At 47.7% G+C, this 27293-nt stretch overlaps 1 protein-coding gene and 1 long non-coding RNA gene across 7 annotated transcripts; one reads left to right on the forward strand and one right to left on the reverse strand.

Annotated features, from left to right (window-relative positions):
• Positions 1-168: 168 nt before the first annotated feature.
• LOC134036052 (uncharacterized) lies at positions 169-1349 on the reverse strand. The gene is made up of 3 exons (XR_009932381.1): positions 1233-1349; positions 603-725; positions 169-471 (listed from the first exon to the last, which is right to left on the reverse strand). It is a non-coding gene; the product is annotated as an uncharacterized LOC134036052 (long non-coding RNA).
• On the forward strand, positions 282-27293 carry si:ch211-207d6.2 (sickle tail protein). 6 transcript variants are annotated; one of them, XM_062480776.1, is made up of 22 exons: positions 282-864; positions 8732-9042; positions 12126-12345; positions 12467-12665; positions 13116-13215; positions 15728-16013; positions 16218-16428; positions 16570-16902; positions 17073-17203; positions 17346-17512; positions 18019-18215; positions 19706-19854; positions 19988-20135; positions 20385-20748; positions 20847-21020; positions 21341-21674; positions 21856-22106; positions 22265-22432; positions 22745-22864; positions 23700-25424; positions 26071-26184; positions 27121-27293. In XM_062480776.1, exons 1-22 carry the CDS (start codon positions 633-635, stop codon positions 27145-27147), a joined length of 5961 nt encoding a protein of 1986 aa, XP_062336760.1. In that variant the 5' UTR covers positions 282-632; the 3' UTR covers positions 27148-27293. The 6 variants fall into 6 exon arrangements, with proteins under 6 accessions (XP_062336760.1, XP_062336765.1, XP_062336762.1 ...); XM_062480781.1 differs by having other exon boundaries at positions 23700-23798; XM_062480778.1 differs by having other exon boundaries at positions 20385-20628.

Genomic DNA, 27293 nt, shown 5'->3' on the forward strand with positions numbered 1-27293 from the left:
AGTGCATTTATGTGTGCAATACACAAACAGAAAGAGAGAGAGAGAGAGAGAGAGAGAGAGAGAGAGAAAGAGAAAGAGAAAGAGAAAGAGAAAGAGAAAGAGAAAGAGAGAGAGATAGGGAGAGAGAGGACAGTGACAGTACAGAGGGACTTGTGAGACTTGTGACTCCCCTCATGTAGGCTGGCAGGCTTAAGCGTCGCTCTGCATCACAGCAGCGTGGTGGCTCAGCGGCAGCGTGCAGCAGAGGGAACACGTGGATCCACTTCCAGCTGATCATACGGCGCTACCGCAGCTCACCAGGAGCAGGGCTTCACACACACACACAGATCGTCTCCCTTGCTCTGCACAGAAGGACCAGAGACCAGAGACCATATCTGCCCGTCGACCAGACACACCTCCGCCTCCGTGTACACCAACTACTGTGGTTAGTGCAGGAGTTTGTTTACTGCCAAAACTAAGAGGTTTACAGATCTGTTTATAAGGGAGAACAAGAGTAGCGAGTGAGAGAAAGGGGAACAGTGAGCGGTAGACTTAGAGAGACAGGCGCAGAACTCGGAGGTAGGAAGAGACAGGAGGAAATACTGAAAAACAATCTGGAGTACCTGAGCGGAGCTTTTCTCAGCGCTGGGAAGATGTCCAAGTCCTCCCGGCTAGGCAGGCCCTCCTCGGGGGGGTCCAAGCAGGGTCCTCTGAGGAAGGAGCTCCAGGGGAACCGTTCCTGCATGCTACGTGTGGGAGAGAGGCTGATGAGGGCAGGCAGCGAGGGGAATCTGGTGAGAGCCCAGAGCACCCAGCAGAACCAGCTCCAACAACCCCAGGAGGGGAGAGGGATGTCCCTGCACACTGCCTCCAACTCAGCCAAAGGTAGGTCTCTCTATTCTGCAGTGGCAGAAGAATTATTTGGGTTTTGTTTAAAGGTTCATTTACAACAATTGTCCATATTTTACATTTGTGGCGGATCAGGTGTGAGTATATGTTCTCTCTACAGAAAATAATGGGTATGTACCTTTACAGTAATATTGGTTCGACAAATATATCAACTGTAGATTTAAGACTGTGTTTTAACCAAACCACTAAAGTTAAACTGTGTGTGTGTGTATTTTGTTCACAAGCACTTATTTGTCAACTTAAATTCATATATGGGGATATACTATGCCTTGTACATTTTGAGTGGCAGTCATTTCTGTATTTCCACAAATGTTATATTACAAATGGTCTGTCACTAGACTCACTTTAACAGCATGGCATCATTTCACAGCATGGCACTTTCAGACACTAAATAAATCTGCACACAGCCAGTCATGATAACTGTACCGCCTCCGAACACACACACACACACTCACACTATCATATTCGCTGATGAAACCGCACGCACACACACACATTTATACAGCTACTGTACCGCATGCAGGGGAGCTTAGATCACTCTGTCAGGAGAGCAGAGTTTTGTATTGTCATGCATTCCTGCCAGAGCACATGAGGTCTGGTCCCATTGTGTAGTAGGCCCCCTCTGCACCCTGGGGATTAAGCGGGGGGTCAGCCTTTTTAGCTCCCACTGTGCTGATCCCTTACATTCCCCCTCATATCATCACATTCCCTGTCTGTAAAGTGCAGTTAATCTCCAGCTGCACTGGGCTCTAAAGCGACCTACTGCCTGACCATGGTCTGGTCTGGCCACTGTAGCAGAGACCTGCCCTGGCAAGGGCGGGGGGGGAACGTACACAGGTGGAAGTGGGGAGGGGTGGGGGGAGCGATTCTCCTAGCTCTTTGCAATCGTGGGGAAGCTTGGTACTTGTAATGTCACATTAATGTGACAGGAGGGTTTCTCTACAGCTGGTGTTTTCTCTTCCAAAGCTTGGATCAGTTATGGTTCAAGCATAGGACAGGAACAAAAATGTGCTGGTACAGAAAGGCCATAGACCTGGACTCAAAGTCCATCATCGTGATTCTAACTAGCAGATGAGAAATATACATAAATACCGTATGTGTGTGGGTGTGTGTGGTGTGTATGTGTGTGGGTGTGTGTGGTTTGTATGTGTGTGTGGGGGTCTCTGTGTGTGTGAATGAGACTTTAACTAGCAGATGACATTTCCCCTGGCTGTCTATCGGACTCCAGCTGCAGCCACCAGCGCACTGATATGCAGCAGCAGCCCAGGGTGCTCTGAGAAAAGATCTCCCCCTAATCTTCTCCTCCCAGGCCGCAGAGAGCTGGACTCATCTGCCCTCAATTCATCCCGTTTTAGAAATGTCTTTTCTCCTTTCAGGCTTGTCCACCCCTACATGTAAAACTCTCCGTTTGTAACTGTGAACCCCCCGCAACACACACAGCCACACTCATTCTCTCACACACGTGTTCCCCTTCTTTACAGTTACATAAGCTGTCTTATTCCTTTCAAGTGCTGTTGAGTGGAACTGCAGTGATGTCGAGTCATTATAACACAAATGAATGAAAAGAAGCTCGACTATGATTACAGGTTTGGTGATCACTCCTGCATTTTGGAACAGTACACCACAGTCTGCCTCTCCTTCTGCATGAGTATGACCCTGAGATGAGCAAGGATCCATGACTGAAGTGTTTTCAGTAACTAAACACTTTCACTTCAAATCTACATTTTGTGGTCCATCTCCAGGCTTCGCAGTGTGTATACACAGTCTGGTGTCACGAGTAATCAACCCTGAAGTTCAAGCATATGTTACTGTTTGGGCTTGAGTACATTTTTCCTGCTGATGTCAGATGAGAGGATTTGGTTCACTCTTCATGTGGTAAGATTACGTAAACTGTAGATAACCAAGCAGACTGTACACTGCTTACTGTGAGATTTCAGATTTTAGTGTATTTCTTAGGTGCTGAAATGAAGGGATTGTAGAATGTCATCTTAGTTTCTACGTCTTTTTTTTTGGTTTACTGTTTTTACTGATGTTTTGAGAGGTTCAGCTAAATGGTTTAATGGAATTCTTTGCTCCTTTCTGGGGACTGAAAACTGATGGCTCTTTGAGTTGGTCTGCTCACACCCTCGTGAGTGTGTGCGGTATGTGTGTGCTTGGGTGAGTGTGCATATGTATATTTGTGAAAGGATGATCTCACTCTTATTTTGAACAGCGCAAAGCTGAGATTCCCAGAAGGGCAGTGTGCAAAACCAGTTTGTATGATGCAGTGCAGATGGAGTTCTTGAGTCTTTACTTCCCCAAAGTCAAATGACAACATTTAGGGTCTCTAACAGGACCCCATCCATGATCAATAGCGTAGCAAACCCGTCTCTCAATCTGATCAAGCCTTCTCCTGAGTTTACGTAACCCCACCCTCCCCCCCGTGTCCTCTGCTTCCTTCCTAAAGTCTCCTTGTGATCTGAGTAATTATGCCTATCTCTCTGCATGTCACAGCCCCAGCTCTGCCAGACCCTGATTCCCTCCGACAGCTGCGGGATTTCAGATCAGACGGAAGCCCCGTCCTCTCATCCTGCCCCCTCCCCTACCGCTGTTCTGCCCCAGCCTGACCGAGGTCGACACTGACATTTGTAAAAAAAAGAAAAAAAAGAAACGAAATAAAATAAATAAAAATTGGAGAAAAAAAAAGGAAGTCACAAACAGTGCTGCTCGCCTCAGTGAACAGCACTGCGTCTGAAACAGCTGCTTGGCAGATCAGACTTTTATTTGGATCACTTGTTGCAATTGATTTATGCAACAACGTATGACACAGCTATTTTTACGGCTTACAAGACCCAGGGTGAGATGCACATGACATCACTGAGGCCACAGTCCCCCATTATAAAGAATGGGAGCAATTATTCTTAGTCTTTCCTGACCTGTTAGGAAAGAGCCGCCAATTCTTCACAAGGGCCCATTTATCTTGACGTCCCCAAGCTCTTTGTCCCCACAGTAGCCAGTGCTCAGTGGTGACTCAGTTATACACACATCCGCATTACTGTATAGAACCCTCTTCAATGTTATTTTTAAGTATTTGTATTCAACACAGAATGTATATAGTCTCATCCTTTGCCTGCCAGACTAAAATATTTGATTTGAGAATTTCTTCAGCATATTCCCTTCAGTAAACTGATTTCCGTTTGTTAGGAGCAGTATTAATTTTGAATGTATGATAAAGAAGGAGATGTTGTTAAAAAAAATATTTTCTGAGTCTGAGAGGACTGAAAAGAACAGCAGGTCTCATGGTTTGATAATCAGGCCAATAAACCGAAATCGCAGGAGTGACTTTTGAAGGACGGGCCAATATTGACAGGGAAGACAGACGGCCTTTGGGATACATCTCTCTCTCTCTCTCTCTCTCTCTCTCTCTCTCTCTCTTCTCTCTCTCTCTCTCTCTCTCTCTCTCTCTCTCTCTCTCTCTCTCTCTCTCTCCAGCCCAAGTCCAGTCCAGTTTCAGAGTTTCCAGTCTACTTGTCTTGTTGCATGTTGCGTGACATTTTTTTTTTTCGATAGAGGAATGACAACTCATGATAAGTATGGTATGGATGAACAAGCAGACAACACCAGTCTGTAGAACGAACATCACTTAGACACAACGTTGTATTTGATGCTTTTCGTCCACTATCTCCGCCCCTATGACACGGCTAAACAGGAAACGCATATAGGAACAGTCCCCTTCATAACCATAATGTAATCTTCCAGCGTTTCAGCTGAAGCTTTGGGTGGCTGCGTACAGAACCAACGCAGCGTACACCCGAGCCCTCCCTGGTGTAGCAGAGCGCGCAGGAATCTACCTCGAGGGCAGGAGTGAACTAAATCAATCAGATCAGCTTTGTCAAACAGGAGAGAGGAGCGGACCGTGGCCTCCTCCTTGCCTCTGCTCTGCCTCCTGCACATCTGTGTCTCTCCGCGCTGCTCCCGACTTGCCCGTGCCCACTGTCACACCGCGGAGCATTCAGTGTCACGTCCGCTCGCTCGCCGCCGCTTTTCACACTGAATCTGTTCAACCACCGTTGAGCGACTGTGTCAGTTTTTGAAAAGGGGGCAGCGATCCGGAAGGTGTAACGGAAGGTGTACTAGTATTACAATGTGCAAGCATAATTTTAAACTATTAAAAGAGCATGTAGGTGCCTAAAGATTAATGCTGAATTGAAATCAAGTCTCTTTCAGCTTGAAAGGGTTTGGTTTGTTGACCAATTTGACAAAATAACCCAAAATATTATCCTCAACACAAACTGCAGTCTGTCTCTTAACTCTGTTCTCTATTATTGTTTCATATGAGCACTTTTTTATATTCCATGTTTTTATGTAATGTTTATTTTAAAAAAAAGTTTAACATGAGAGACAGACAGAGAGAGAGAGAGAGAGAGAGAGAGAGAGAGAGAGAGAGAGAGAGAGAGAGAGAGAGAGAGAGAGAGAGAGAGAAGAAGAGAGAGAATCATCGGTCAGAAGTTTTCAGCAAGATATGTTACGTTGCACCTATTTTTAATTGTTGAAACGTGGTGTTGTTCATAGATTAGCTCAATTCCCAAATGTGCATTTAGAGGGCTGGGAAACAGGGGAGGTCTGGAAACAGTGAGGACAGCCCTACAATCAAGCTTCCTCAGGAACACATGAACGCGCACACAGGCACAGAAACACAAACGCATGTTTTGACCATATCTTTCCATGCATGAACTTTTAGTCTACGAAATGTGGTGGACTCCGTGAGACCTGTCACTGCAGAGTTGGGTCTGGTTGAGTTGAATGGTGTGAAAGGACTAACAGAACTCCCTGAAGAGAAAAGAAGAGGTGAGATGAGGATGTATGTCTGTATGCCACCATATTGTACATGGCAAGATTATACTATGGTAGAGGTTATTTTAGGGTTGTGATTATGGTGTGTTTGTGGTTGTCCAAAACCTGGGTAATCAGCTTTGAATTTATATGCAGGACTACATTTAGCATCTGTTAAGGTACATAGAATGAGGGCTCTATAATGTTGAGAGTTAATGGAATAGCCCCATTTTAGGTGGGATTTCAGTGGGCTTTGACAAGTCTACAATTCAAGAGAAAAACTTACATTACAGATGTCATTTTGTCATGAAGGTGATTGGCCAGCAAACAGTAATATCTCTGACCTCAGCCATCTGTAATCCTCTGTTCGTTTGGCTGCAATTTGACCGTACTTGGCCACTCAGTCAAGCAGTGAGAAGCCTGTGTTAAGCTTTGCATTTTCCTGTGAGAGGATGTAGTTCTCACTTCTGACGGTACAGAATGTTGACATGTTGCTTGGCGTACAGTAGATTAAGCTTATTTCTAGCAAGCTCATCTATTACTGTAAAGTCATGCAAGCTCAGTAGCAAGTGCAGTACAGGCCGAAAAAGTGTCTCCCGATGACTGTGTATGTGATTACTGTAAGTACCGTTTGATCAGGGATTGGATGTGTAATGTAATCGGTAGAAATTGTAAAGTTAGAGAAACTGCCTCTGGCTGTAGTTCCAGAGACAGATCAACAACAACACATTTAGGAGCCAAAAGAGGCTAGCTGGCTGAAAGTCTGAACAGCTTTGAACATTAATTGTACATGTGCTTCTCTCATACACATTCAATCTCACACATTCACATAGCACACACACACACACACATCCACACACATTCAGAGATACAACTAGATAAGGAAATATCATAATGAGTACAGTGTCATCCAGTGCCTGCTTCCTAATCCAGAAAGGGCCACACAGTTTGACTCGAATGGGGGCTTTGGCTATTCGCCCTCAGCCCTGTTGATTACAAGTACTGGAGTATTGGGAGTATCACTGAGATGGGGGTTGCATATTGGATGACACGCCTCCACCACCTCCTCTACCATCTTACTGGGCTGAGCTGAGGGGATGCAGCATTTGCATGTACTAGTAGAAAAACATTGTTCCCAGTGTGTGGACACTGGACACACCCCCACAGCTCTTTTGGCATCTTGAAAGGAACTACATCGGAATAATGACTGTTAAATTTAAGTCATTTGTTTAGTGATATGGATAGGAAGAAGGGCATGTCCATTGGTCAAGCCCTACACCCAGTTGTCCATTGGACCTTGGTTAGCCCTACCTTGACCTGTGTGTGTCCTGCCCTTAAGTGTGTGGCCTGGGGGGGGGGTTTCCTCTGCGTGATAAGTAGGAAACACAGCATCACCATCCACAGGCTCATAACTGACATCCTGCTGTGGCCTGGTGGCCTGAGGATATCCTTTAAAGCTGCGAAGCTCCTTCGGTCAGACAGACACGCACATATGCACATACACACACACAAAAGCTAACATGAGGGGGAAACCTCTGGATTCCCTCCAGCCACTGTGGCTGTGCAGCTTGGTTGAGTGCTTTTGTAGATAGAGGGAAGAGATATGGATCACCTCCAGTAGATATGAGTGAAGTTTTCCACCCCATCGTCTTTTTTTTACAGATATTTTTCTGGACAGGAAGGAAGTGTGTGAGCCAGTTTCTAAGTGTTCACACATTCTTTACTAAACTCAAATCGGATGTTTTAAAAAGCCACTGTACAAAAAATACATAATGAGACAGTTATTGTATTATGGTCATATTTATATGACAACTTTAAACTGTTTTATAGGCTATACATTTGCATGTATATAGGATGTTTTTCCTTTTACAAGCAGTAGCAGTAACCTCAGCTCCCCCTTTCCTCTATCGTCATTCTCCCAGCAGTATTGTGTGTCATGTTCTGCTCGACCAACAAGGCCCTCATTACAAACATACCTCCCGGAAGACTTCAAATGTCAACATCGCGCTGTGCCCCAACACTTCAGCCTGAAGTAGTTTCAGAGACTTTTCAACTATGTAGACATACGCCATCACTCAGCATCAAGCAAACAGTCGTTTGAGTATTTTCTCCCCGTGGAACATACGAGGCATTTAAAGTATGTTAATTATTTTGTCAAACCGCATAGACCCACTGCTCACAGCACTCTGCATAGAATGAGGGGATGTGCCGTGTCAACAACAGTTCACTTGACGTTTCCGACGTTCCTAATAGCGGGAGGCTAATTTATGTGGAAGCTGAGGTTTGGTCTACGGTCTTTAATCTTTCTCACGACTGACGTATGCATTTCAAGGTTCCAGGCATCATGCCCTGTGATTTCAGAGCTGTAATTGTTCTAAAACTAAACGTCATCTTCGACAATGTTCCTTTTGGATTTCATCAATTAGAGTTTAGGCCTCATTCACATATCAAAGGTTAATGTAAACTGTAATGACCTTTTTTCGTTTTTTATTTCACACTCTCTACTTCTCTTAGATCCAAAATAGTCGAGGGATGAGTACAAAGGAATATTTCATTTCTACACTAACTCTGACTCCAGACACCATAGATTAACCCCGATTCAGTAACTATGTTTGGCTTCTCCTAATGCACTATTTAGAAGACCGTACAAGCTTTTAGATTTCAAGATTATTGCCACCCTCATAATTTGTGATTTTTTGTGTTTTTTATGTTAAAATGTTGAATAATTAGGCCCCACTGTATATCAAAGCCTCCTACTATAGGATATTTATGGCCATCCCTTGGGGTCTGGTATGGCTGCTCCATGTGGTTTGCATCTTCCTAGTAGCATTTGCCCCCAGGCTCCACTCAGTCTGATAAGGTCATGCTGGGTAACATCAACTTGTATACTGTAGAGAGACTCCTATAATTCTAATTGTGCACATTCTAATCCAGTTCACGAACACACAAATTCACACGAATACCCACATATCTCATCGCCACTCCACTCTCCTCACCTCTCCTCCCCTCCACTACTCCCTCCACCCCACAGAGCCAGGAGGAGGACACACACTCCCCAGACTTTCCTCATCTTGCTCAGAGGACCCAGAGTGCATCCAAAGGAAGCAGATCCTAGCCAGCGACAACCTGTCAGACCTGCCCCCTCGCTCCCCCAGCACCAGAAGGTACACCATAGGAGGCGCCCGCGGAGCCAGGGACGGGCCCAGAACCCTCCCAGACAGCCAGGCCATGCAGCAGGCTGATGTGGAGAGAAGGAAGGAGGTGTTCCTGGATCACCTGAGACAGAAGTACCCCCACCATGCTGCCGTCATCATGGGTCATCACGAGCGCATGCGAGAACAGGTTAGTCATTGATAGACAGTAGGGGTTTAAAAAGAAAGAGGGAAAGTGAGGGGAATTGTATGATATGCTTTGAGGAATTAATTCTAATGAGTCAGAATACGATTGATGGACTGATGTCAGAATCAGAATTGTGTTTATTCGCCAAGTGTTCACAAACAAGGAATGTACTGTGGTGGGCAGGTGCATACAGTTAACATATAATAAACGTATCTTAAAAGCTGTGTTTCACTTAAAAGTAATATCCTTTTAATAGTGTATTCCACACAATGAAGTTGCTTTAGTTGAAGTTTAATAAACCCATGCAACTCTAATTATTGCCAGAACATGTAACCTTGACGTGCTGTATAGAACATTATGAGGACTGACACTTAACCGGACGAGGAGTGGTTGCGTGCTACTAGTCGTTTGTTATTGTCGCTCACTGCGTTGATATATAAACATGGCGCAAAATAAACTTGGACTGCCTTGCAAGTTGGACAGGTAAATCCAGCATTATTGGACAGGGTGGGGTTTCCGTAGGCTAGCACAGTACTTAGAGCACTCATAACATGCGAGCGTCACATTCAAGTCTTGCGAAAGAAACTCAGTATTGTAGATGGCTGGATAGTTGGTCAAATCTATAATTCGAAAATGCGCTTGCAAAATTGGATTAATTCGGCTTGACCGAGTTGGATTTTTTTTTCTCCAGGTAAGCCTGTAAAACTCTTAAAAGCAGTCTTTGGAGTGCTCGGTCTGAACCGAGGGCTACAGTCAGCATTGCCATTTTTGCTTGCAGGGAAATGTGTTCGATATTTTTACAGTTAAACTTATTTTAGGTGTCACATTGTGCTTCGGCCTTTCCCTGTAATATAGATATGAACAAAGTCAATGTTCACAATAATGTTGTCTCATTTTAACGTGGTGTGCTCTGCTGACTGTAGATCAGAGATTAACAATTGCCTCAGAATAGAGGTTTGTTTTTGTAGCACTCTTAGAATGTCAGCCCAGCCTCAGTCCAGCCTCAGCCTCAGTGTCAGCCTCTCAACCCAGTCTCAGCCTCAGTACCCGCCTCTGCCCAGCTCAGCCTCAGTTTCAGCCCAGTCTCAGCCTCAGTACCAGCCTCAGTACCAGCCTCAGTCCCAGCCTCAGTACCAGCCTCAGTCCCAGCCTCAGTACCAGCCTCAGTACCAGCCTCAGTCCCAGCCTCAGTACCAGCCTCAGTACCAGCCTCAGTACCAGCCTCAGTCCCAGCCTCAGCGCAGCTCAGCCTCTACCTCTTCCCTAGCCTCAATCTCCCCCTGCAAGCCTGTGCTTCTTACAGTGCTGTATGTGTCAGACTTCTGTGATGTGGAGGGTAACAGCCAGTTGCTTTCAAAGATCTGGCACCTTACCAAACAGACTGGCCATTATAGTCACTGCTTCACCATACATCTGACAGCCATTACTGATCAAAGAGTGGGGCATCTGAGCAATCTCATGCCTGGCCTGATCCAACCTTGCTCAACTTGGGTCCTTTCATCCATATAGTCCTCCTCTCTGCTGCTGCCACCTGGGTAATGGGTTAACCAATGTGTTAAGTGTTAGCTGCTGTCAGAGAGCTATGCAGGCCAGCGTGCCAGCCCAGCACAACAAGCCCATATTGATTTAATGGTTTGGGGGTTCTTCCCCTGAAGCCGTTGTACTGGTCTCCAGCTGGATGGACTGTAGTTTCTATTGACTGTATTGCTGTTTTTACAAGTTTCAAGAGTCTTTATCAAGGTTTGGAATGGATTTAAAATGACTCTCTGAAGGACGCAATGGTAAAGCTATGTCTATGACACCCTTCTGTGTTGCAGTTGTCACAATCAAACAATGTGATAGAAAGCACACTGTAATTTCCTTGTATCTAACAAAGTAATTACCTTGTAAGTAGGCGTTGACACTGGCATTCAGGAAGTCTTAAGTGTTGTCTGGCACAGGCGAAAGAAAGACCCTACAATCTCCAGTTTCAAAGTTTGCCACTCCTTCATACAGTAGATCTCTTCTAGACAAACATCTGTAACTCACATGTGACAGATGGGGCCCTCACTCAGGTGCCTGACAGATGGAATGCCAACACCCATAATCATCACGCTACTTCTGTAGGTTCCGTTCTTTGATGTAAAACATATGTGAAATACTGAACATGTATGCTATCATAATAATTTGAAGAATCTGCTGATCAGAATTCGAATCAGGCTTATTGCCAGTTATGATCCAGATTATTTCATGCTGGATTTTCCAGCTTTATGAAGACAAGGAGGGTAAACAAGCATCATTTGCTGTGACACGAAAAGAAAAACAGGTCCACACAAGAAGTATTTTACTCGATGTGTAAATCAAGTAGGTTTGCTTCTTTTCCTGAGTCTTGTCCAAATGTCGGATGCAGTCTGACAATCCAACTGTACTAGCACAATTGTGCATGTAAGCAGGTGAACGTTAGGTAAATCTAAGGGGTCGGCTGCCCCAGGTGATTACTCACTAGAGTGTGTCAGAGCAACTGCCAACCTTGTGGTGAAAAAACAGTGAGTCAATGTGTGGGCGTGTACGTGTGTGTGTGAGAGAGTGTCTCTGTGTGTGTCAGGTTGCACATGTCAAAGAGAATCCATGTATCGGGGACAAATTGAGGAACACATGACTGTGCCCCGGAATGAAATCATCTGCTTGTCTCCTAAATGGGTTGTGGGTGGCTTTTAAATAAACTCTAACTGATGGTTATGGTTACGTTTATAGCCTGCGGCAAATTGACTCTGTACCAAAGCATAGTATAGAACTGCTGCATCATGCTTCTATTTTGCTTCTGTTTCTGTAATTGACTTCTAGACATGTTGACAGTTAAGAGACTTGAGTGACCTAGCAAACTTATCCTGCATCAGGATAGTGTTTAGTAGGTGTCAGTGTGTGTGCATCTCTGTGCTTGAGGGGCACATAAAAAACGGCCTCTCTATTGTTGTATTTGCAGCTGGTTGTACAAGTTGCATTCATACACACTCATACAAAGACACAAACACACACTTGTTCATACAAGATTGGGATTGATAGTGTGTTTACAATCTCCCCCAATCTCTCTCTCCCGGGTCCTCCAGGTCAGGACCACACGGACATCGGCGAGCCCACCTCCCGGTGCAGGTGTTGTGGGTGTAGGAGAGCAGCTGGACCCCCTCTCTGTGGTGTCCCTGGAGTCCCTGGAGACCATGTCTGAGGAATACCCTCTGCCTGCTGTCGCTGCCTTTACCCGGGGATGTCGAGCCCGCGCCAGCCTGCCCGTGGCCCGCTCTTCCAGCCAGCCCAGAGACAGGCCACTGGGTAGGTCTTACTTGCTGCCTGTCGGTCTGTCTGTCCATCCGTCCATCTGTCTCTCTCTCTGTCTGTCTGCCACTCCCCTCCTGGTTAAATATCTGTTCCCCCTCTACCCCTTCCTCTCCAGGGGTTCTGTACCTGCAGTATGGGGAGGAGACCAAGCAGATCCGGATGCCTAGTGACATCAGCAGTGGGGACATTGTCAGGACTCTGTTCGTCAGTGCCTTCCCCCAGCAGCTCACCATGAAAATGCTGGAGTCTCCCAGCGTAGCCATCTACATCAAAGATGACACCAGGAACGTCTACTACGAACTCTCCGACGTCAGGTACGCTCTGCTACAAGTGATCGACAGAGTTTGGTTTTGATTCCATCAAGACTGTATTTAGACCCTTCAAATCAATCCCCAGTTCCAACCCACTGGATTCCCCTACCAATCAAAGAGGCCCATGATTGAGCTCTGTTGTTGTGCTCAAAGGTCTCTCAAGCAGGTCAGGTTCCCCTCGTCCTTCCTCCCCCCCTTCTCCCCCCCCCCCCCCCCCACATCCTTTTAGTTCAGCTGCACAGGCGTTTTAGCTGCTTTTGTTCCCCAGACAAGAGAGGAGGCCCATGTCTGAGCGTGTGCAGATGTCAGGGTGGCTCCTCTCCCTGGCCACACCCCACTCAGCAGCCAGCACCCCCAGCTCCCCTCAGGACTGGATCACACACACTAACGCACAGTCTAACACACAAACAATACTACACGCACCTGATATCATGCACGTTTGGCCCCGCCCAGGAACATCACAGCCCAGTCCTGTCTAAAGGTGTACCACAAAGACCCCGCCCACGCCTTCAACCGCAACTCGGCCCGGCCCGGCAACTCGCAAGATGGCAGGGTGAGTGTAACTCCATCCCCCCCACCCCGGTAGTGCGGACGGATACGGGCTTAGAACACAGCTTTGTTATGACTCTGCATCATCTTCTGATCTCTCATCTTTTTGTCTCGATGGAATTATCAGATGAAACATGATAGAACAAGATCCATGTTATCATTCGGATTGTTCCGAACCGCTCCTAACCTTGCCGTCTTGTGTGCCATTGGACTGTAGACCCCCGTCTCCAGACCCAGACCTGGTGACATATGTAATAGAATAGTCTGCATTATTACTGTCTATTTTGGGCTCCTGAGATCCTGAGCTCATCAGTCTTAGCCAGTCTTAGGGATCCTTCAGCATGTCTGTGGTGAGTATGAGACAGAGCTCTCTACTTCTCTGTGTACAATCACATCCAGCTAAGCTTCCCCTCTGTGCCTGCCCTCGTAAGCAACCCTAATGCCCCCTGCCCTGCCGTTCTGCTGATGCTGAGCCGCTGGGACAGGGAGAGGATGGCAGACTGATCACTCACGAGCCTGTGAGGACTCCTTAGGGTCTCACAGGCTTCTGGTCACTTTTATCCTTCATCTGAAACGTCAGTCACATTTCCCGCCTGTCTGTATCCTGTTCCGGGAGATTGTGGTAGATTATCAGGTTAAGGCACAGGAGACTAGATCTCTGATCCGAGGGATGCTTTTCGTAGATTCCCCAGTGGCACCAGTCCATCTCTCTCGCCTCGAACTACAGTAATTACCTCAGTGAAAGGTAGCCGCGGTTTATATCTCAAACCCCAAAAGGGAGTAAGGGAGTTCGGACCCATGTTGAATGTTGTTGGAATCTTCCCGATAGTGGATGTCTGGATCACAGTGAGATGATCCACACTGTGTTTATCTCACGGAGGTGGAGATAAGATGATGCTGTCTGTCCCTGATATCAGCCCTGGTTTCACTCAGTGAGGGTTCCTCTCATAGATGTACTGCGTCTACATATCTGCATCTGTCAGGAAATAAGTATCCTGCAGCCCTGAGAAATAGCTCCGCTATCTCAGTTACACAAATAAAGTCGTCCCTCTCATCTTCAAGTATGTTTGAGGGTCGCCATGCATGAGAAGCTGAGATGAATGTGGAGGAGGCGAGAGTAAGCCAGGAACCCAACCAACTGGCCAGTACCTCCCCTCCTGTCATCCCCTTTAGACCAGTGAGGGGGTAGGGAGTCAGCTTGGTGAGGGGCAGGGGATTTGAGGAGGCAAGTCTAGGATTGAAGCTGAATCCCTGAGGATGAGGCGTTGCTATGGTATTTCACCAGGTCATCAGGATACTAGGCCATGGGGATCTAGAGACTCGGTAGTGGTAAACATCTGGTTCCAGAACAAACGGCTACTTTATGCTCCTCTAGTCCCTTGACACTTGTGTAGCTAAGGGACGCCTGAGTGGGATTGTAACCTGGATTGGATTTGTTTTAGCTGGAGCTCTGTAGGTCAAAGCCTTACAGGAGCAAGACACTGCAAATGTTAAGACAATATACTGGAGGTCTCACATCACATTGAACAGTGAACAGACCTGTAGGGTTAACAATCAAGTAATATAGAAGGTTGAAATCTGGGTTCCATCTGTTGGAACACGCCCTATTCCCAGATGAAGGATGAGTTATGCTGTTGACATAAACCTGATACAGTACACTTCCTTCTTGCGTCTTGCAACCAGCCTCGACGCTGGCACCTTCATTCACACCTCAGCTCTGAAGACCAAAAAAGCTGCTGACTCCAATGACTGCTGCAAGAAAACCAAGGAGAGAGTAGGAATCATGGCAAATTATAATGATTAGTAAATAGCAGTGCCATACATTTGCAGTGGCCGATAGAAGTTGCTTACTTGAGGACGGGATGTAGGGACAGAATCGTGTCAAGAATAGATATTCCATGACTATGAGTTCAAAGCAAGAATGCAGAAAAATGTGTAAATTAAGGGGAATTATAAGTTAATGATGATAATGAGGGTTAGTCATATCTGTCTTGCACGCATGGCTCACATACACACACAGACTTAAAGACACACAGATATAGTACACACACACACAAAAAACCCGCACATCCAAACGTCTAAACGTTTACGCATGAACAGGCTACAAACACAGGTCACAACACACAGAATTGTATACATTCAGTTCTATTCAGTCTGTATTCTATTCAAGTGCTGGTGCTTCGCTTTTCTCACACATTTGTTTAACCCCATTATCGTAAGAGACGCCAAGCGTGTCTGTTTTGTAAATACGAAACCATGTCCTGACATGTCCAACAAACTGTATTTTCAAGTAAAACCCGAGTAAAACCCAAGATTGTTTTTAAACTTTTTGGCAGATTTTCATTGTGGCCTTTGTCATACACATTTACAACCTATGAACTCCCAGTTGAATCTGTTGATTAATGTTGAACCTTATTTTCTTTATATCTACAGATACAGATACTGTTAGGTCCCAAACAGTATACAGCAGGCTAGACTTTTGAGTCATGTTGTTTCTTCTGAATGCCGTTCCACAGATACCCAGGGAGATCCTGTATGGAAGCCACAGCCCAGTGCACACCCTCCAGTCCTCCAACCGCAGTGCTCTCCACACGCTGCAGGGTTCCATGTCTCCCCCCACCGCCCGCTCCATGCCCTCCTCTCCCTCCAGGATCCCTTACGGCTCTCGGGGAGCTGGGAGTGCAGGGGGGGCGGGCAGTACCACGCTGCCCAGGGATCGCATGTCCAGCGTGGGCACAGGGCGCTCCGTGACCCCCTGCCCTAGCAGCAGTGCTATCCTGGAGAGACGTGATGTCAAACCTGGTAACACACTCAACTCAAAAACTGTCGTAGCAATTCTTAATGGAATGTTTTTCATATTGCCTGTGAACATTAAACGTTTTGACTTCCTTCTTTCCTCCATACCTTCCTTCATTCCTACCTGCCTTCCTTCTCACATTCAATCCTTTCTTTCTTTTTTCCGTCTTTCCTTCCTTCCTTCCTTTCATCCATTCTTTTTTCATTCAGACGAGGACCTGGGTTGTAGTAAGAGTATGGCACTGGTGGTGCGGGGTGAGGGTGGGGTGTACCCTGACCCTTACTCCACCCTCCAGGAGGGCGGCAGGCTGAGCATCGCCTCGTCACAGGGCAGTGCCCCCGCCCCGCTTGCTGACGTAGTGGACCGAGCCTCCATCAAGCCCTACGGAGACATCTTGGAGCAACAGCATTCGCATTACAGGTAGATAATCCGTCAACATATCTTGGAAAAAAACACATGACATTTTCATCGTAATGGCTAATACATTTGATAAGGTCAAGTTTATCCTTTGATGAAGCCTTCTACTTTCCTGACCTCCCTATCCATCCTCTCTCTCTCCAGGCAGAAGTCCAGGAGGTATGGAGAAAGTCAGCTCCCCCCGATGGGTACCAAAACGCCGCCCCCCTCCCCTCACAGAGTCAGTGAGGTCAGGATGATTGACAGTCATTCGGCGGTTGCCACGGTCGTAGCTGCCCAAGGTCACGTGGCCGCGGAGCGGATGTCTCCCATTCGCCGGTCCCTGAGGCGAGACAGTAACGGGACAGGGGAGGTCATCAGTCGGACGCGGAGCAGTGTGTCATCATCTTCGTCGTCGTCAGTGTTTGTTGACCTCCCTGCTGGGCATCCTGATAGAGTGTTCCAAAGCCCCATCACACCCAATGACCCCCAGACCAGGTAAGAGAGAGAGAGAGACAAAGGAAGAAAGAGAGAAAAAGAGAAAGGGAGACAGAAAAAGATCTGTCAATTGTCATATCAGTCAGTCATGTCAGTAGTTTACAGGAAATAATCATAGTATGACAAACCTATACTGGCTCTAAGGCTTGAATATGTGTTCTGTTTTCTAGTGAGCGAATGAAGGCTATGGAACAGCAGATTGCCAGTTTGGCTGGCCTCGTTCAGCATGCACTAGCCATAGCCCCAACCATCAGCGAGGTAGATGGCAAGACTGCTGCCATTCCATTCAACAACAGCCTGGGTAAGTAAACTACTACCATAAATAAACCTCTGTCCTCATAATCTTACATACTAAAGTCTTATTGGACAATAGGTCTATGATCCATTCCACTCTATTGATAGATTCATGTAAGTGTATCGATTATTTATGCGTCAACCTGCAGGAGTCTCGCTTGTACCTGCAGCCAGGAGCCCCGCCCCCCTGACGGATAGCTCCGGCTCCTCCCCTCAGGCCCCTCCCCCAGACGCAGTGCTGCAGACAGCCCTGTCGTCAGCCCAGAGGAACGTCTCGGACCTAAGGCTGCAGCTGCAGCAGCTACGACAGTTGCAGGTACTGACTGAGTGCAGACAGCCTCGGCGAGGGTGAGGTGGCTGTTGTGGTTCTGGTGCTCTTCAATCCGTTAGCTAGAGCAGTGGTTCCCAACCCTGGTCCTCGGGGCTCCCTGTCCTGCATGTTTTAGATGTTTCCCTGCTCCAACACACCTGATTCAAATGAATGGTCATAAGCAGGCTTCTGCAGAGCTGTATAAACAACCCATTCATTTGAATCAAGTGTGTTGGAGCAGGGAAACATCTAAAACATGCAGGACAGGCGTGCCCTGAGGACCAGGGTTGGGAACCACTGAGCTAGAGGACGTGCCTGGGGGTTCCCTCATACAGAACCAGGAGAGAGAGCTGGGAGATGATGATAGGAGATAGGTAGTCCTGTTTGGATTCTGTGACGTGGTTCTCCATGACAAGGCGCAAGAACTGGCACAGCGTAATGGGATAGGATGGCACTAGCTCATGTCGTGGCGACGTAATACACGAGCGTGACGGGGATCTCTGTCTCTTCAGGTGCAGAACCAGCAGAGTGTGCGAGGCATGCTGAGGATGATGGAGGAGGAGATGGCATCCATGATGGCCGACAGGCTGAGGACCATGGAGGAGAGGCTGAGCAGCTCCAGAGAGCCTGGACACAGGCAGAGAGCTGCTGTGGACCAGGAAAGGCTCCAGTACCTGGGCATGGAGGAGAGGGTGCTCATGCAACTCGGGTAAGAGGATTATCCTCTCTCTTCTTCTTCTTCCTGTGATGGGTTTAGCTCGTTTAATCGTTGTGATAACTGAAATTTGTAAGGAAAGCTTGGTTGATTATTTGGCTCATACTGAACATTAGTTTTTTTCTACAAATGGCGGGCACTCCTCCCATAAGATCCTCCTTTTCTCTGCCTTTCCTCCCTGGCCAAGGTATCAGATACACCTCCATCCTGCTCATGATTTAACTGTTAATCATGTTTTGACTGCAGCTTAAGGTTCAAACCAAAATAGTTATAATAATAACTTATGTAATAGCCTAATAGTGTACTGGCATGTGTAATGACTTGAAATAAGTGTGGTAATTAGTTTCTTATGTAAGATCATTTTCCACATTTTCGTCCACTTTGAGTTATTTTTCATGATTAATTCAAGCTATTCCAGTTCTGTACTCGGTGGTGAGCTGTCAAGGCCACTGTGTCAGACAGAGCGTCTTGGTCAGGCATGACTGGTCACAATTACAGACTCACCAAGCAGAGACCTTTAGGAATATAGAGCCAGGGTGCTCACCTAATGGTCTGCAGAGGAATGCATGGTCACAAAGGAAAAATAAGAGAGCACACTTGGAAATAAGCTCTTGAAAAATCTCTTGCCACATGTGGAAATGTCTGTGACACTAGCGTAGGTCAGGGGTCACAATTTTACCAAAGTGGTTAATGAACCAGGAAAATAGGAGGACTTTTTGGGGATCCCTATCTAAAGACCAAACAAAAGCTACCTAGCACCATGTGGGGTCTTCTGTCTGTGTTTGCGAAGGCTATGTTGATTGTTACCCCCCCTCCCATATTGTGATACTATTTAACTGCCCTTCATTCCTGTATTCTTTGTCCAGTCCTCTGAAATGCTCAGCTTGAGTGTATCAGACAACTGCACCTTACATATATGTAATGAATACTTCGATTTTGTCTTGAACTTGGTACTTTCACAGCATGAGGGTAAACAAGTGACTTCTTCACTTGGCCTAGGGCACAGGAGAAAACATGAGTGCGCAATACAGGACAATACTAAACTACTGTAAACCTAAGAGTGCATAATCCAGTAATGCTGGAATTAGTTTCTTCTTTACATGGCTTCCTGCCATTTAATGTCAAGTAATTCTCAACATTACTGGTAATGAGAGTCACAAGAGTTCATAGGACTATGGTTAGCTCACTATTGCTACTTGTGTTCTGGTTTATCCAGAATCTGTCACACTTGATTGATATATTTTCCAGGGAAGTTCTTTATTGACTTGAGACATGTGACTGCTTGTTTTGTGTGGCTTGTGAGTTTAAACTCTTTCTGGGTTTCCAGGTATATGTTGATTTTGAGTTGAACTTGGAACATCAGTTGGAATCAAAAGAAAGAAACATTTCAAATCAGCCATCACTTTACTCTTGTTTTGGTGATGGACGTCCATTCCGTCTCTCCATTCCATCTCTCTATTCCATCTCTCCATTCTGTTGTTCAGGGACTTGGAGGAGTATGTGGACCAGCTGAGGACAGACTCCTCCCCCTCGTCTACCTCCCACCCCGGACAGCTGTCCGTCACCCTGAAGGACGTTGAGGAGGGGGCAGTCAACCTGAGGAGGGTGGGTGAAGCCCTGGCCGGGCTGAAAGGTGAGGCTCAGGCAGGATGACCTGTGTGCATTTGCATGGACAGGTGGTTGGAGCTTAACTCACTTTTCTTCTTCTTCCCCTGTCCTCCTCCTTTTCCTCTCCTCCCTCCTCCCCCTCGGCCTCCTCCCCCAAGCGGAGTACCCCTCCCTGCAGGGGAAGATGAGGACGGTGTTGAGAGTGGAGGTGGAGGCCGTGCGCTTCCTGAAGGAGGAACCTCTCAAGATGGACAGCATGCTGAAGAGGGTCAAGGCCCTGACAGAGACTCTGAGTGGACTCAGGAGGTACAGATCAAACCAGTAGGAGTTTGTGGGTGTATGTTGGAGGGGGGACGGGGGGGTTGTCCTGGTTGAAACCCCTTACTGAGACATGGAGACTTCCCTGTCATGATTAGGAAGAGGAGAACTCCTCCTGTCACTGCTAGATTGCTGTAAATCTAGAATATCTCAACAGGTCTCACCTGTCATCAGTTGTAGAGCTCTCCAGTTCGGCTTCCCTGACCTGTAAAAGCTAACAAGTTGTGTTGTCTTCAGATATGTGACAGAGAGCCACTCTCATGGTCCTGAGGCCGGGTCTGGGGCAGCCAAGCCAGCCACCATGGAGGGTCTGGAGGAGATGGAGGAGTCCCTCGACCCTATCCTGAGACCCAACCCCGCCCAGCAGTCCCCCAAACCCCAGCCCCGTTCCTCGGTCCGCCCCCCTCTCGCCGGCCCCCCCACGAGGCCTGACCCCACGCCCGCCTCAGCGACGCCTGCCTCTCCGGGCGCCGGCCCCCGCGTAAGGAGCTCCCCTGCGTCTATCGTAGCATGCCAACACGCCGCCTCCTCTGCTCCGACGCACCACCCTCCCCCCCCACTCACCCCCACCCACGGCCGAGACACGCCCACTGTCGCCAAGGTTACTGATAGAATTCTTGATTTGTTATAAACATTTGTTTACCCTACGTAGTCGCTAGGGCGGTTAAATAATGGTATGTTTTTCCCTGATCCACCAAGGTGAGCCCAAGAAGTCGAGAGGGCAGCCCCGCCCTGCAGAAGAGGGTGGGCCCCTGGAGAGTGGAGGGGAACACCCCCTCCTCAGGCGTCGCAGAGACCGCCGCACGACCGGCACCACTCGGCGAGAGCCAAGCCAGCGTGGGCCCCATCACACCCCCTGCTACAGATGCTGAGGTAGGCGGTGTGGTCTTTTACGATTAGTCGACATTTATTGCATTTGTATTTAACACCTTTTTCAATTAAAATGTGTGAAAGATAATAACAAATTTGAACATTTCAAATCATGATCTCTTAGGTTAAACGTTTCCAGATGAAATACCCACGAGAATAACCCATTATGCATCCATTTACATTTAGTCATTTAGTTACATTTAGTCATTTTTTTCTGTAAGTCGCTCTGGATAAGAGCGTCTGCTAAAATGACTAAATGTAAATGCATCCATTGAATTTGATATGTTTTCTTTCTGTTTTCTGATCTTTCCTGATCTCTTCAGACTACAGAGGAAGCGATGAGGGAGGTGAAGCAGAGCGAGACTTCCTCCTCAAACCCCAGTGACTTTGACCAGATGCTCCAGGAGGCCCAGGCCAGCCTGATGAGAGCCATACCCGACCTAGAGGTTCCTGAGCCTGGGGAGGATGCCTCCTCTGGTCCTCCTACCCCTCCAGACCAGCCAGCCACAGTCCAGGCTCCGCCAGATAAAGCCACAGCCTCCCAGCCTCCACCAGCCTCAGACATGGATTCTCAGTCCCTGCCCCCTGCAGGTCTCCCCTCTGGCCTAACCCTGCCAGATGAGGTTGACGCCCCTCAGCCAAAACCAGCAGCCAGAGGTTAGACACTGGCACAGTAAACAAGACTGGATGCTTTGAAAATTAGATGAGCTCTGCGGAATGAGATCAAATGCTTTCCTTTTCTTTAATGAGAAGTTTTTGGGTCCCATTCAAAGACACGCTGCATTGACCTTTTGGCTCAACCTGACCGGTTTTCGTGTGGTGTGTGTATCTCTGACAGATGCAGCTCAGTCCTCCCCGGTCCCGGCTGAGCCCCCAGTCCAGCCCGGCGCTGAACGCCCCCCCAGGCCCATGGTGGAGAAACCTCGCAGGCCCAGCGTGGAGAGAGAAAGGAGACAGAGCCCTGACATGGCTGGGAAGTCCCCTCCTCCACCGCCCCCTCGCAGGTTCTACCCCGCCAGCCCCGGGCTCACCACCGGGAGGTCAGGAGAAGTCATCTACACCACACGCAAGGAATCTGTCACCACACAGGTGTGTGTGTGTGTGTGTGTGTGTGTGTGTGTGTGTGTGTGTGTGTGTGTGTGTGTGAGCGAGCAAGCGCACCCATTTATGTGCTTTGTACACGAAACCCGTTTATGTGTTGTCAAAATGCAGTTGAACACATGTTGGACTCTGTCTGTATCTGTCAGGAAGAAGAAGAAGAGGTGGTGGTGGTTCCTCAACCTAAACCCATCAGACAGCCCCCTGAAGTCAAACCCAAACCTCAGACCACCCTCCTTCCTCCCCCTGCCCCGGCCCCCGAAACCGAACTTCAGGAGGAAGAGGAGGAAGAAGATCAGTTCATGAAGGAGCTACAGGTAAACAAAAACACGGTCAGGTCCTAATTGACGCTACCCATACAGTTACAATGTAGTACTAATTAATTACACATTAAAGTCGGATGATTACGCCGTCATCCTGTGGGAGTGGGACTATACTGCCATCTCCTGGTCAACAAAGGAATCACCATGAAGTTTCTAAGTTACATTAACATATTTTAGTCTCCGACTGTGTTAGAGGAACCAACCTTGGCTGTTTCTGACACCATTCCAGCTTTATGTGCCCTACACATGGAAGTCATTTATATTGTTTTAATCCCTGACCTTTGACCTCACCTTTGACCTCCCCAGGTGTTTCAGAAGTGCTCTGTGAGGGAGGTAGGAGCCAGGTGTGTGGTTGACCTGTCAGGCTCTGGCTCCAAGGCTAGAGAAATAGAGACACAGCCTTCTGTCTTACCCCCACACACACAGGTAACTCGTCTAGAGGGGTCACTGGATGAACACTAATTTGCTACCGAAATAATGACTTACTTTCTCAATCTAACCAGATCTGGTGTGTGTGTGTGTGTTTCCTGGTTAACATACTTAACATACACTTACTCACATCTTCACTACCTAAAACTAACCTGACTAGACCTATTTCACAGAGATGTTTAATTTGAGTTATGATTGAACTCTCATTGTATAACGTGTCTCCTACCTCTGGGGTTTGCGGTCGCCACGGCAATGGATCAACTTTCTTCAGTTTCTTCAGTACAGGCACCTGAGAAAAAGGTTTCTTCAATACTGGCACTGACATCTCTTGCATCTTACCTTTTCAAACTGAAAGGAAGACTGTGATGAAATCATGTTATGTGGCTGGCTCACTTTTCAAGATAACATGTGCATGTCCAGGCAGTCTGTGCTGCTCCAGTCTATCTCCTCACTGCTCTGTGCCATGCTTGTCAGTCCTGAGGTGATTCATGGGTGGAACTTTCTTTTCATCCGGAAAACGTTTCCTTTCATGGTTCTGACAGTTCCATGGTACTAATGTTGGCTGAGATCACTCGATTTTCATCCACTCACACCAGGTACTACTTTCTGTTCTCTTCCATTCTGTAATAACTACACTAATTGTTCTCTTGCTACAGTGTAGCAGGTCTGCATTCCTCTTAATGTGTCAAAGAAAACCTCTATGTTCCAAAACATATACGTAGTTGGCCCTAGCCCTGTCAGGAATGACCTTTTATCCTCTCTTACAAGGTTTTTTACTGACACAGACAGTATACATTATTATGACAAATACTTTTTTCATCCTGTCTTCCAGGTCATGTATTACGTCACGGCTCAGATGTCCAATGAGAATGTGTCATCCGGAGTGATTGACCAATCCGAAGGCAAGGGGGGGACCCTGCCCTCCTCACAGGTGGCCAATTGTACTGCTCCTGATCTAACCCAGCGGCCAGAGTTACTAACACCAGACCAGTTACCTTCTCTGTACGACATCCAAGATGGCGTGCCCAACTCAGAGCAAGTGGTAGCTGGACTGGAAGAGAGGGAGAAGAGCTCAGGAACTGAACAAGACATGGGGGGTCCTGTTCAGGTAGAGCAGGTAGTCAAGCAGATGCCTTCCTCAATGTCAGGCCCTGCCGTGAGGCAGGTTGTATCTCCACCCGTCCTTCAGGACAGTGTTCCAGGACGCCAGTGTTCCATCAGGACCTCGCCAACATGGCCGCAGGTTCAGAGTAACAAAGCAGGCCAGGAGGATCCCGTTTGTACAAGCGGCCCCCCTCCCTCACCATCTCCACAGAGTGTGATTGACACCCAGGGCAGCCAACAGGAGGTGTTGATGAGGTCATCTCGGGCTCGTGCCAGGTACACAGAGGAGGGCAGCAGCCTGAATCCCGACCTACCAGAACAAGAGGCCCCGCCTCCTCCCCCTCCCTCATTGGACAACATGGCCTTTATGATCACCAATAGCAAGGTTCAGGCCCTGTCGAGGGGGGAGTACCAGCAGCTGGTCCGCACCAGCGGATCCCAGGTCCAGACTGTCACTGTGAGCAATGGTAATGCTACCTCCACTGACCAGCAGGAGGAGCACCATGATAACCAGTATGACAGGAAGCCTGTGATCTTCGTCTTTGACGAGCCCATGGATATCCATTCGGCTTACAAGAGGCTGTCCACCATTTTTGAGAGTGAGGAGGAGCTGGGGATTCTGCCCTCACAGGGGTGCATCCAGGAGGAAGATGAAGAAGAAGAAGAGGAGGAGACAGGGAGAAGTTTACATCAGGTAACAACCAGCAGGGATGTAGTGGAGGTGAAGAATGAAGCCGTTCTTCCAAACTCTGTAAACACCTCAACTGGGAACCCCTCAATTGTGGTTGTACAGAGGAAGGCAAGTGGCACATCAGATGACCAGGCAAAAACTGAGAACACCAACGACAACAAGCAGGAGACAAAAAAGAAATTCAAATTCAAGTTCCCCAAAAACAAACTGGCAGCCATTAGCCAGGCCCTTCGGACTGGCACCAAGACTGGCAAGAAAACTCTGCAGGTGGTGGTGTACGAGGAGGAGACTGGACAGGTAGAGGAAAAGACCACGAAGGAAATCAAGAGGTTGGAGATCACCCCCAAACCCCACCAAGACCCCAAACATGGAGCCACTGTAACGAATACCAGTAACTCTGTGTCTTCATTGGGTTCTCCCTTGAGGTCAGACTCCCAGAGCAGGACTGAGGTGATCTGCAAGAGTGCCTATGACTCCATAAACAGTCTGGAAGAGACCATCAAACAGCTGGAGATCACCGTGGACACCATAGGTGTCTCCTCACCCAAGACACATAACCCAGGGTCCCGTCAGAAGCCTCGGTCGCCCTCCACCGCCACCACCGCCACCGTCTCCCCTGCCATCCCAGCCAAACAGGAGAGGGAGGGCAGCACTTCCAAGAGACCCGCCTCTCAGGGGTCCAAGGCTCCCAAAGCTCCACAGACTAAGAAGGCCAGATCACAACTCCCCAAGCCGACCCTGGCTGTCTCCACCAAGAAACAGGTCTACTTCACGCTCCCATACTCCCTTGCTTCTAACTCTACCTGGTGGCTTGGTCTCTGGGGCGCACTCTCCCTCTAACTAATGACTCTAAAGGGTTACCATGTCCTTTAACCAATAGGTTAGCATGTTGTGCTTTAGCCTGGTACATGTTTAAGACCTTTCAGGTTCCAATGAAGGATAACAGGGAGAAGGTGCTGTCATGTCTAAACTGACATGATTGTAGTCCTCTTGCTTAACATAATCTGACACGATTGTAGTCCTTTGTCTTAACATCAGCTGAGATTGAGTCCTCCGCGATTGTAGTCCTCTGGGTTTTTTATGTCTGGTTTGTCTTTCTGTCTCCCGTGTGCACACTCTGAACAGTGAACAGCAACGGTTTCCCTTTCAGAATGACTTTTGAATGAATTTTCCAAAATGACCGGCTTCTAAATGTGGTTGTTGACTGCTGAGTTTGTCTTCAATGTTGGCGATGCAGGGTGCTGGCTGGTACATCAAAGCATGCTAACAACTCCCTCTAAGGTTGGGTTTCAAGGACAGCAGCTTCTTCCATTCTTATCCTATCTCACCCCAAATCAGTTCAATCAGTACCTATTTCATAACCTTTGTGTTCCCTTTTGTCTGTTTGGTTCCGTCTATTTTGTAACAGACTGGCAGTGCCCCCCCCTCCTCCAGTCGTCTGGGCCCATCCAAGCCATCTGGGTCGCCTGACAAACCAGCCAAAGGCCAGAGTCTGCAGGACAACCAGAGGCAGTTCCGACAGGTAGTTTCACAGTGAAACTGGTACAGTACTGCTTTAATACTGCATTCGTACTATGCTAGTACTATGCTAGTATATCAACAGCCCCTGTCTGTCACTTTAGAGTTTAGTGAAGTAGACGGAAGCACTGGTGAAGACTGTAAATGATTGGCAGACACGATTGTGGTCAAACCGACTGTGCTGTATTGTGAGCCAACCCTATGGATGTCTGGTTCCCCTCTCTGGGAGGTTGTGTCCTGTGTATGGCCATGGTCACTGTCCTGTGTATGGCCATGGTCACTGTCCTGTGCATGGCCATGGTCACTGTGTACCTTCATCTACAACCTCTACTCTTCATCTTTAACTGTCCATGCTACAGCCTACATTGTACACTTTTGATTTTTTCTCTATGCCCTAACAGTCTACACCATTTACCGTGCGTCCTGCATCCTATGCCTACTTTCCATACATTCACCTAGGTTAGGTGTGTTCGCTTTACACATCATCTCTTGTAGTTAAGCTACTTTCATTTCCATTTCAAACTCCTGATTACCCTCACTCTCTGTAAGGCCTCTGCATCAAGTACCAAGTACTGTTTTAGGTTTTTTTATAACATGATGCTCAGTGATTATTGTGTTATTGTGATTATTACTATTAACCCCTCTCTTGCCTTTTTAACACCTGTGTGATCGTCCTCCATCTCTGTCTGCAGGCTAACAGAAGTATTAAACAAGCTGGTGCGGATAGTAATCACTCTTTCCTTGCTTTACCTGCTTCTAAGATCCCAGCCTTCTGTCATAGTTTGGGAAAACAGACATCCGTGGCATCACTGTCTGCTCCCTTTACTAATGTCTCTAACCCTGTCAAATCACCCCCCTCCCCGTCCTCCTCCCGCTCCTCCTCCAGTCACAAATCTGCTATTCCATCTCTTAATCTGAGTCGTCTCGTCCCCATGTGTAGCCACGCCTCCTCGCAGTCCCCCGGTAACGCCTCTCCCAGAATGCCGAGCCCTTCCCGCAATGACAAGTGCCAGCACCTCTCCCTCTCGCAGAACCAAACCAGCCGACACAGCACCGGCCCCTACTCTTTCTGTTCATCCTCTTCCTCCTCCTCTTCCTCGCCCTCCTCTTCCA

This window comes from Osmerus eperlanus, chromosome 16, assembly GCF_963692335.1.
Source record: "Osmerus eperlanus chromosome 16, fOsmEpe2.1, whole genome shotgun sequence".
NCBI classification, from domain to species: domain Eukaryota; kingdom Metazoa; phylum Chordata; class Actinopteri; order Osmeriformes; family Osmeridae; genus Osmerus; species Osmerus eperlanus.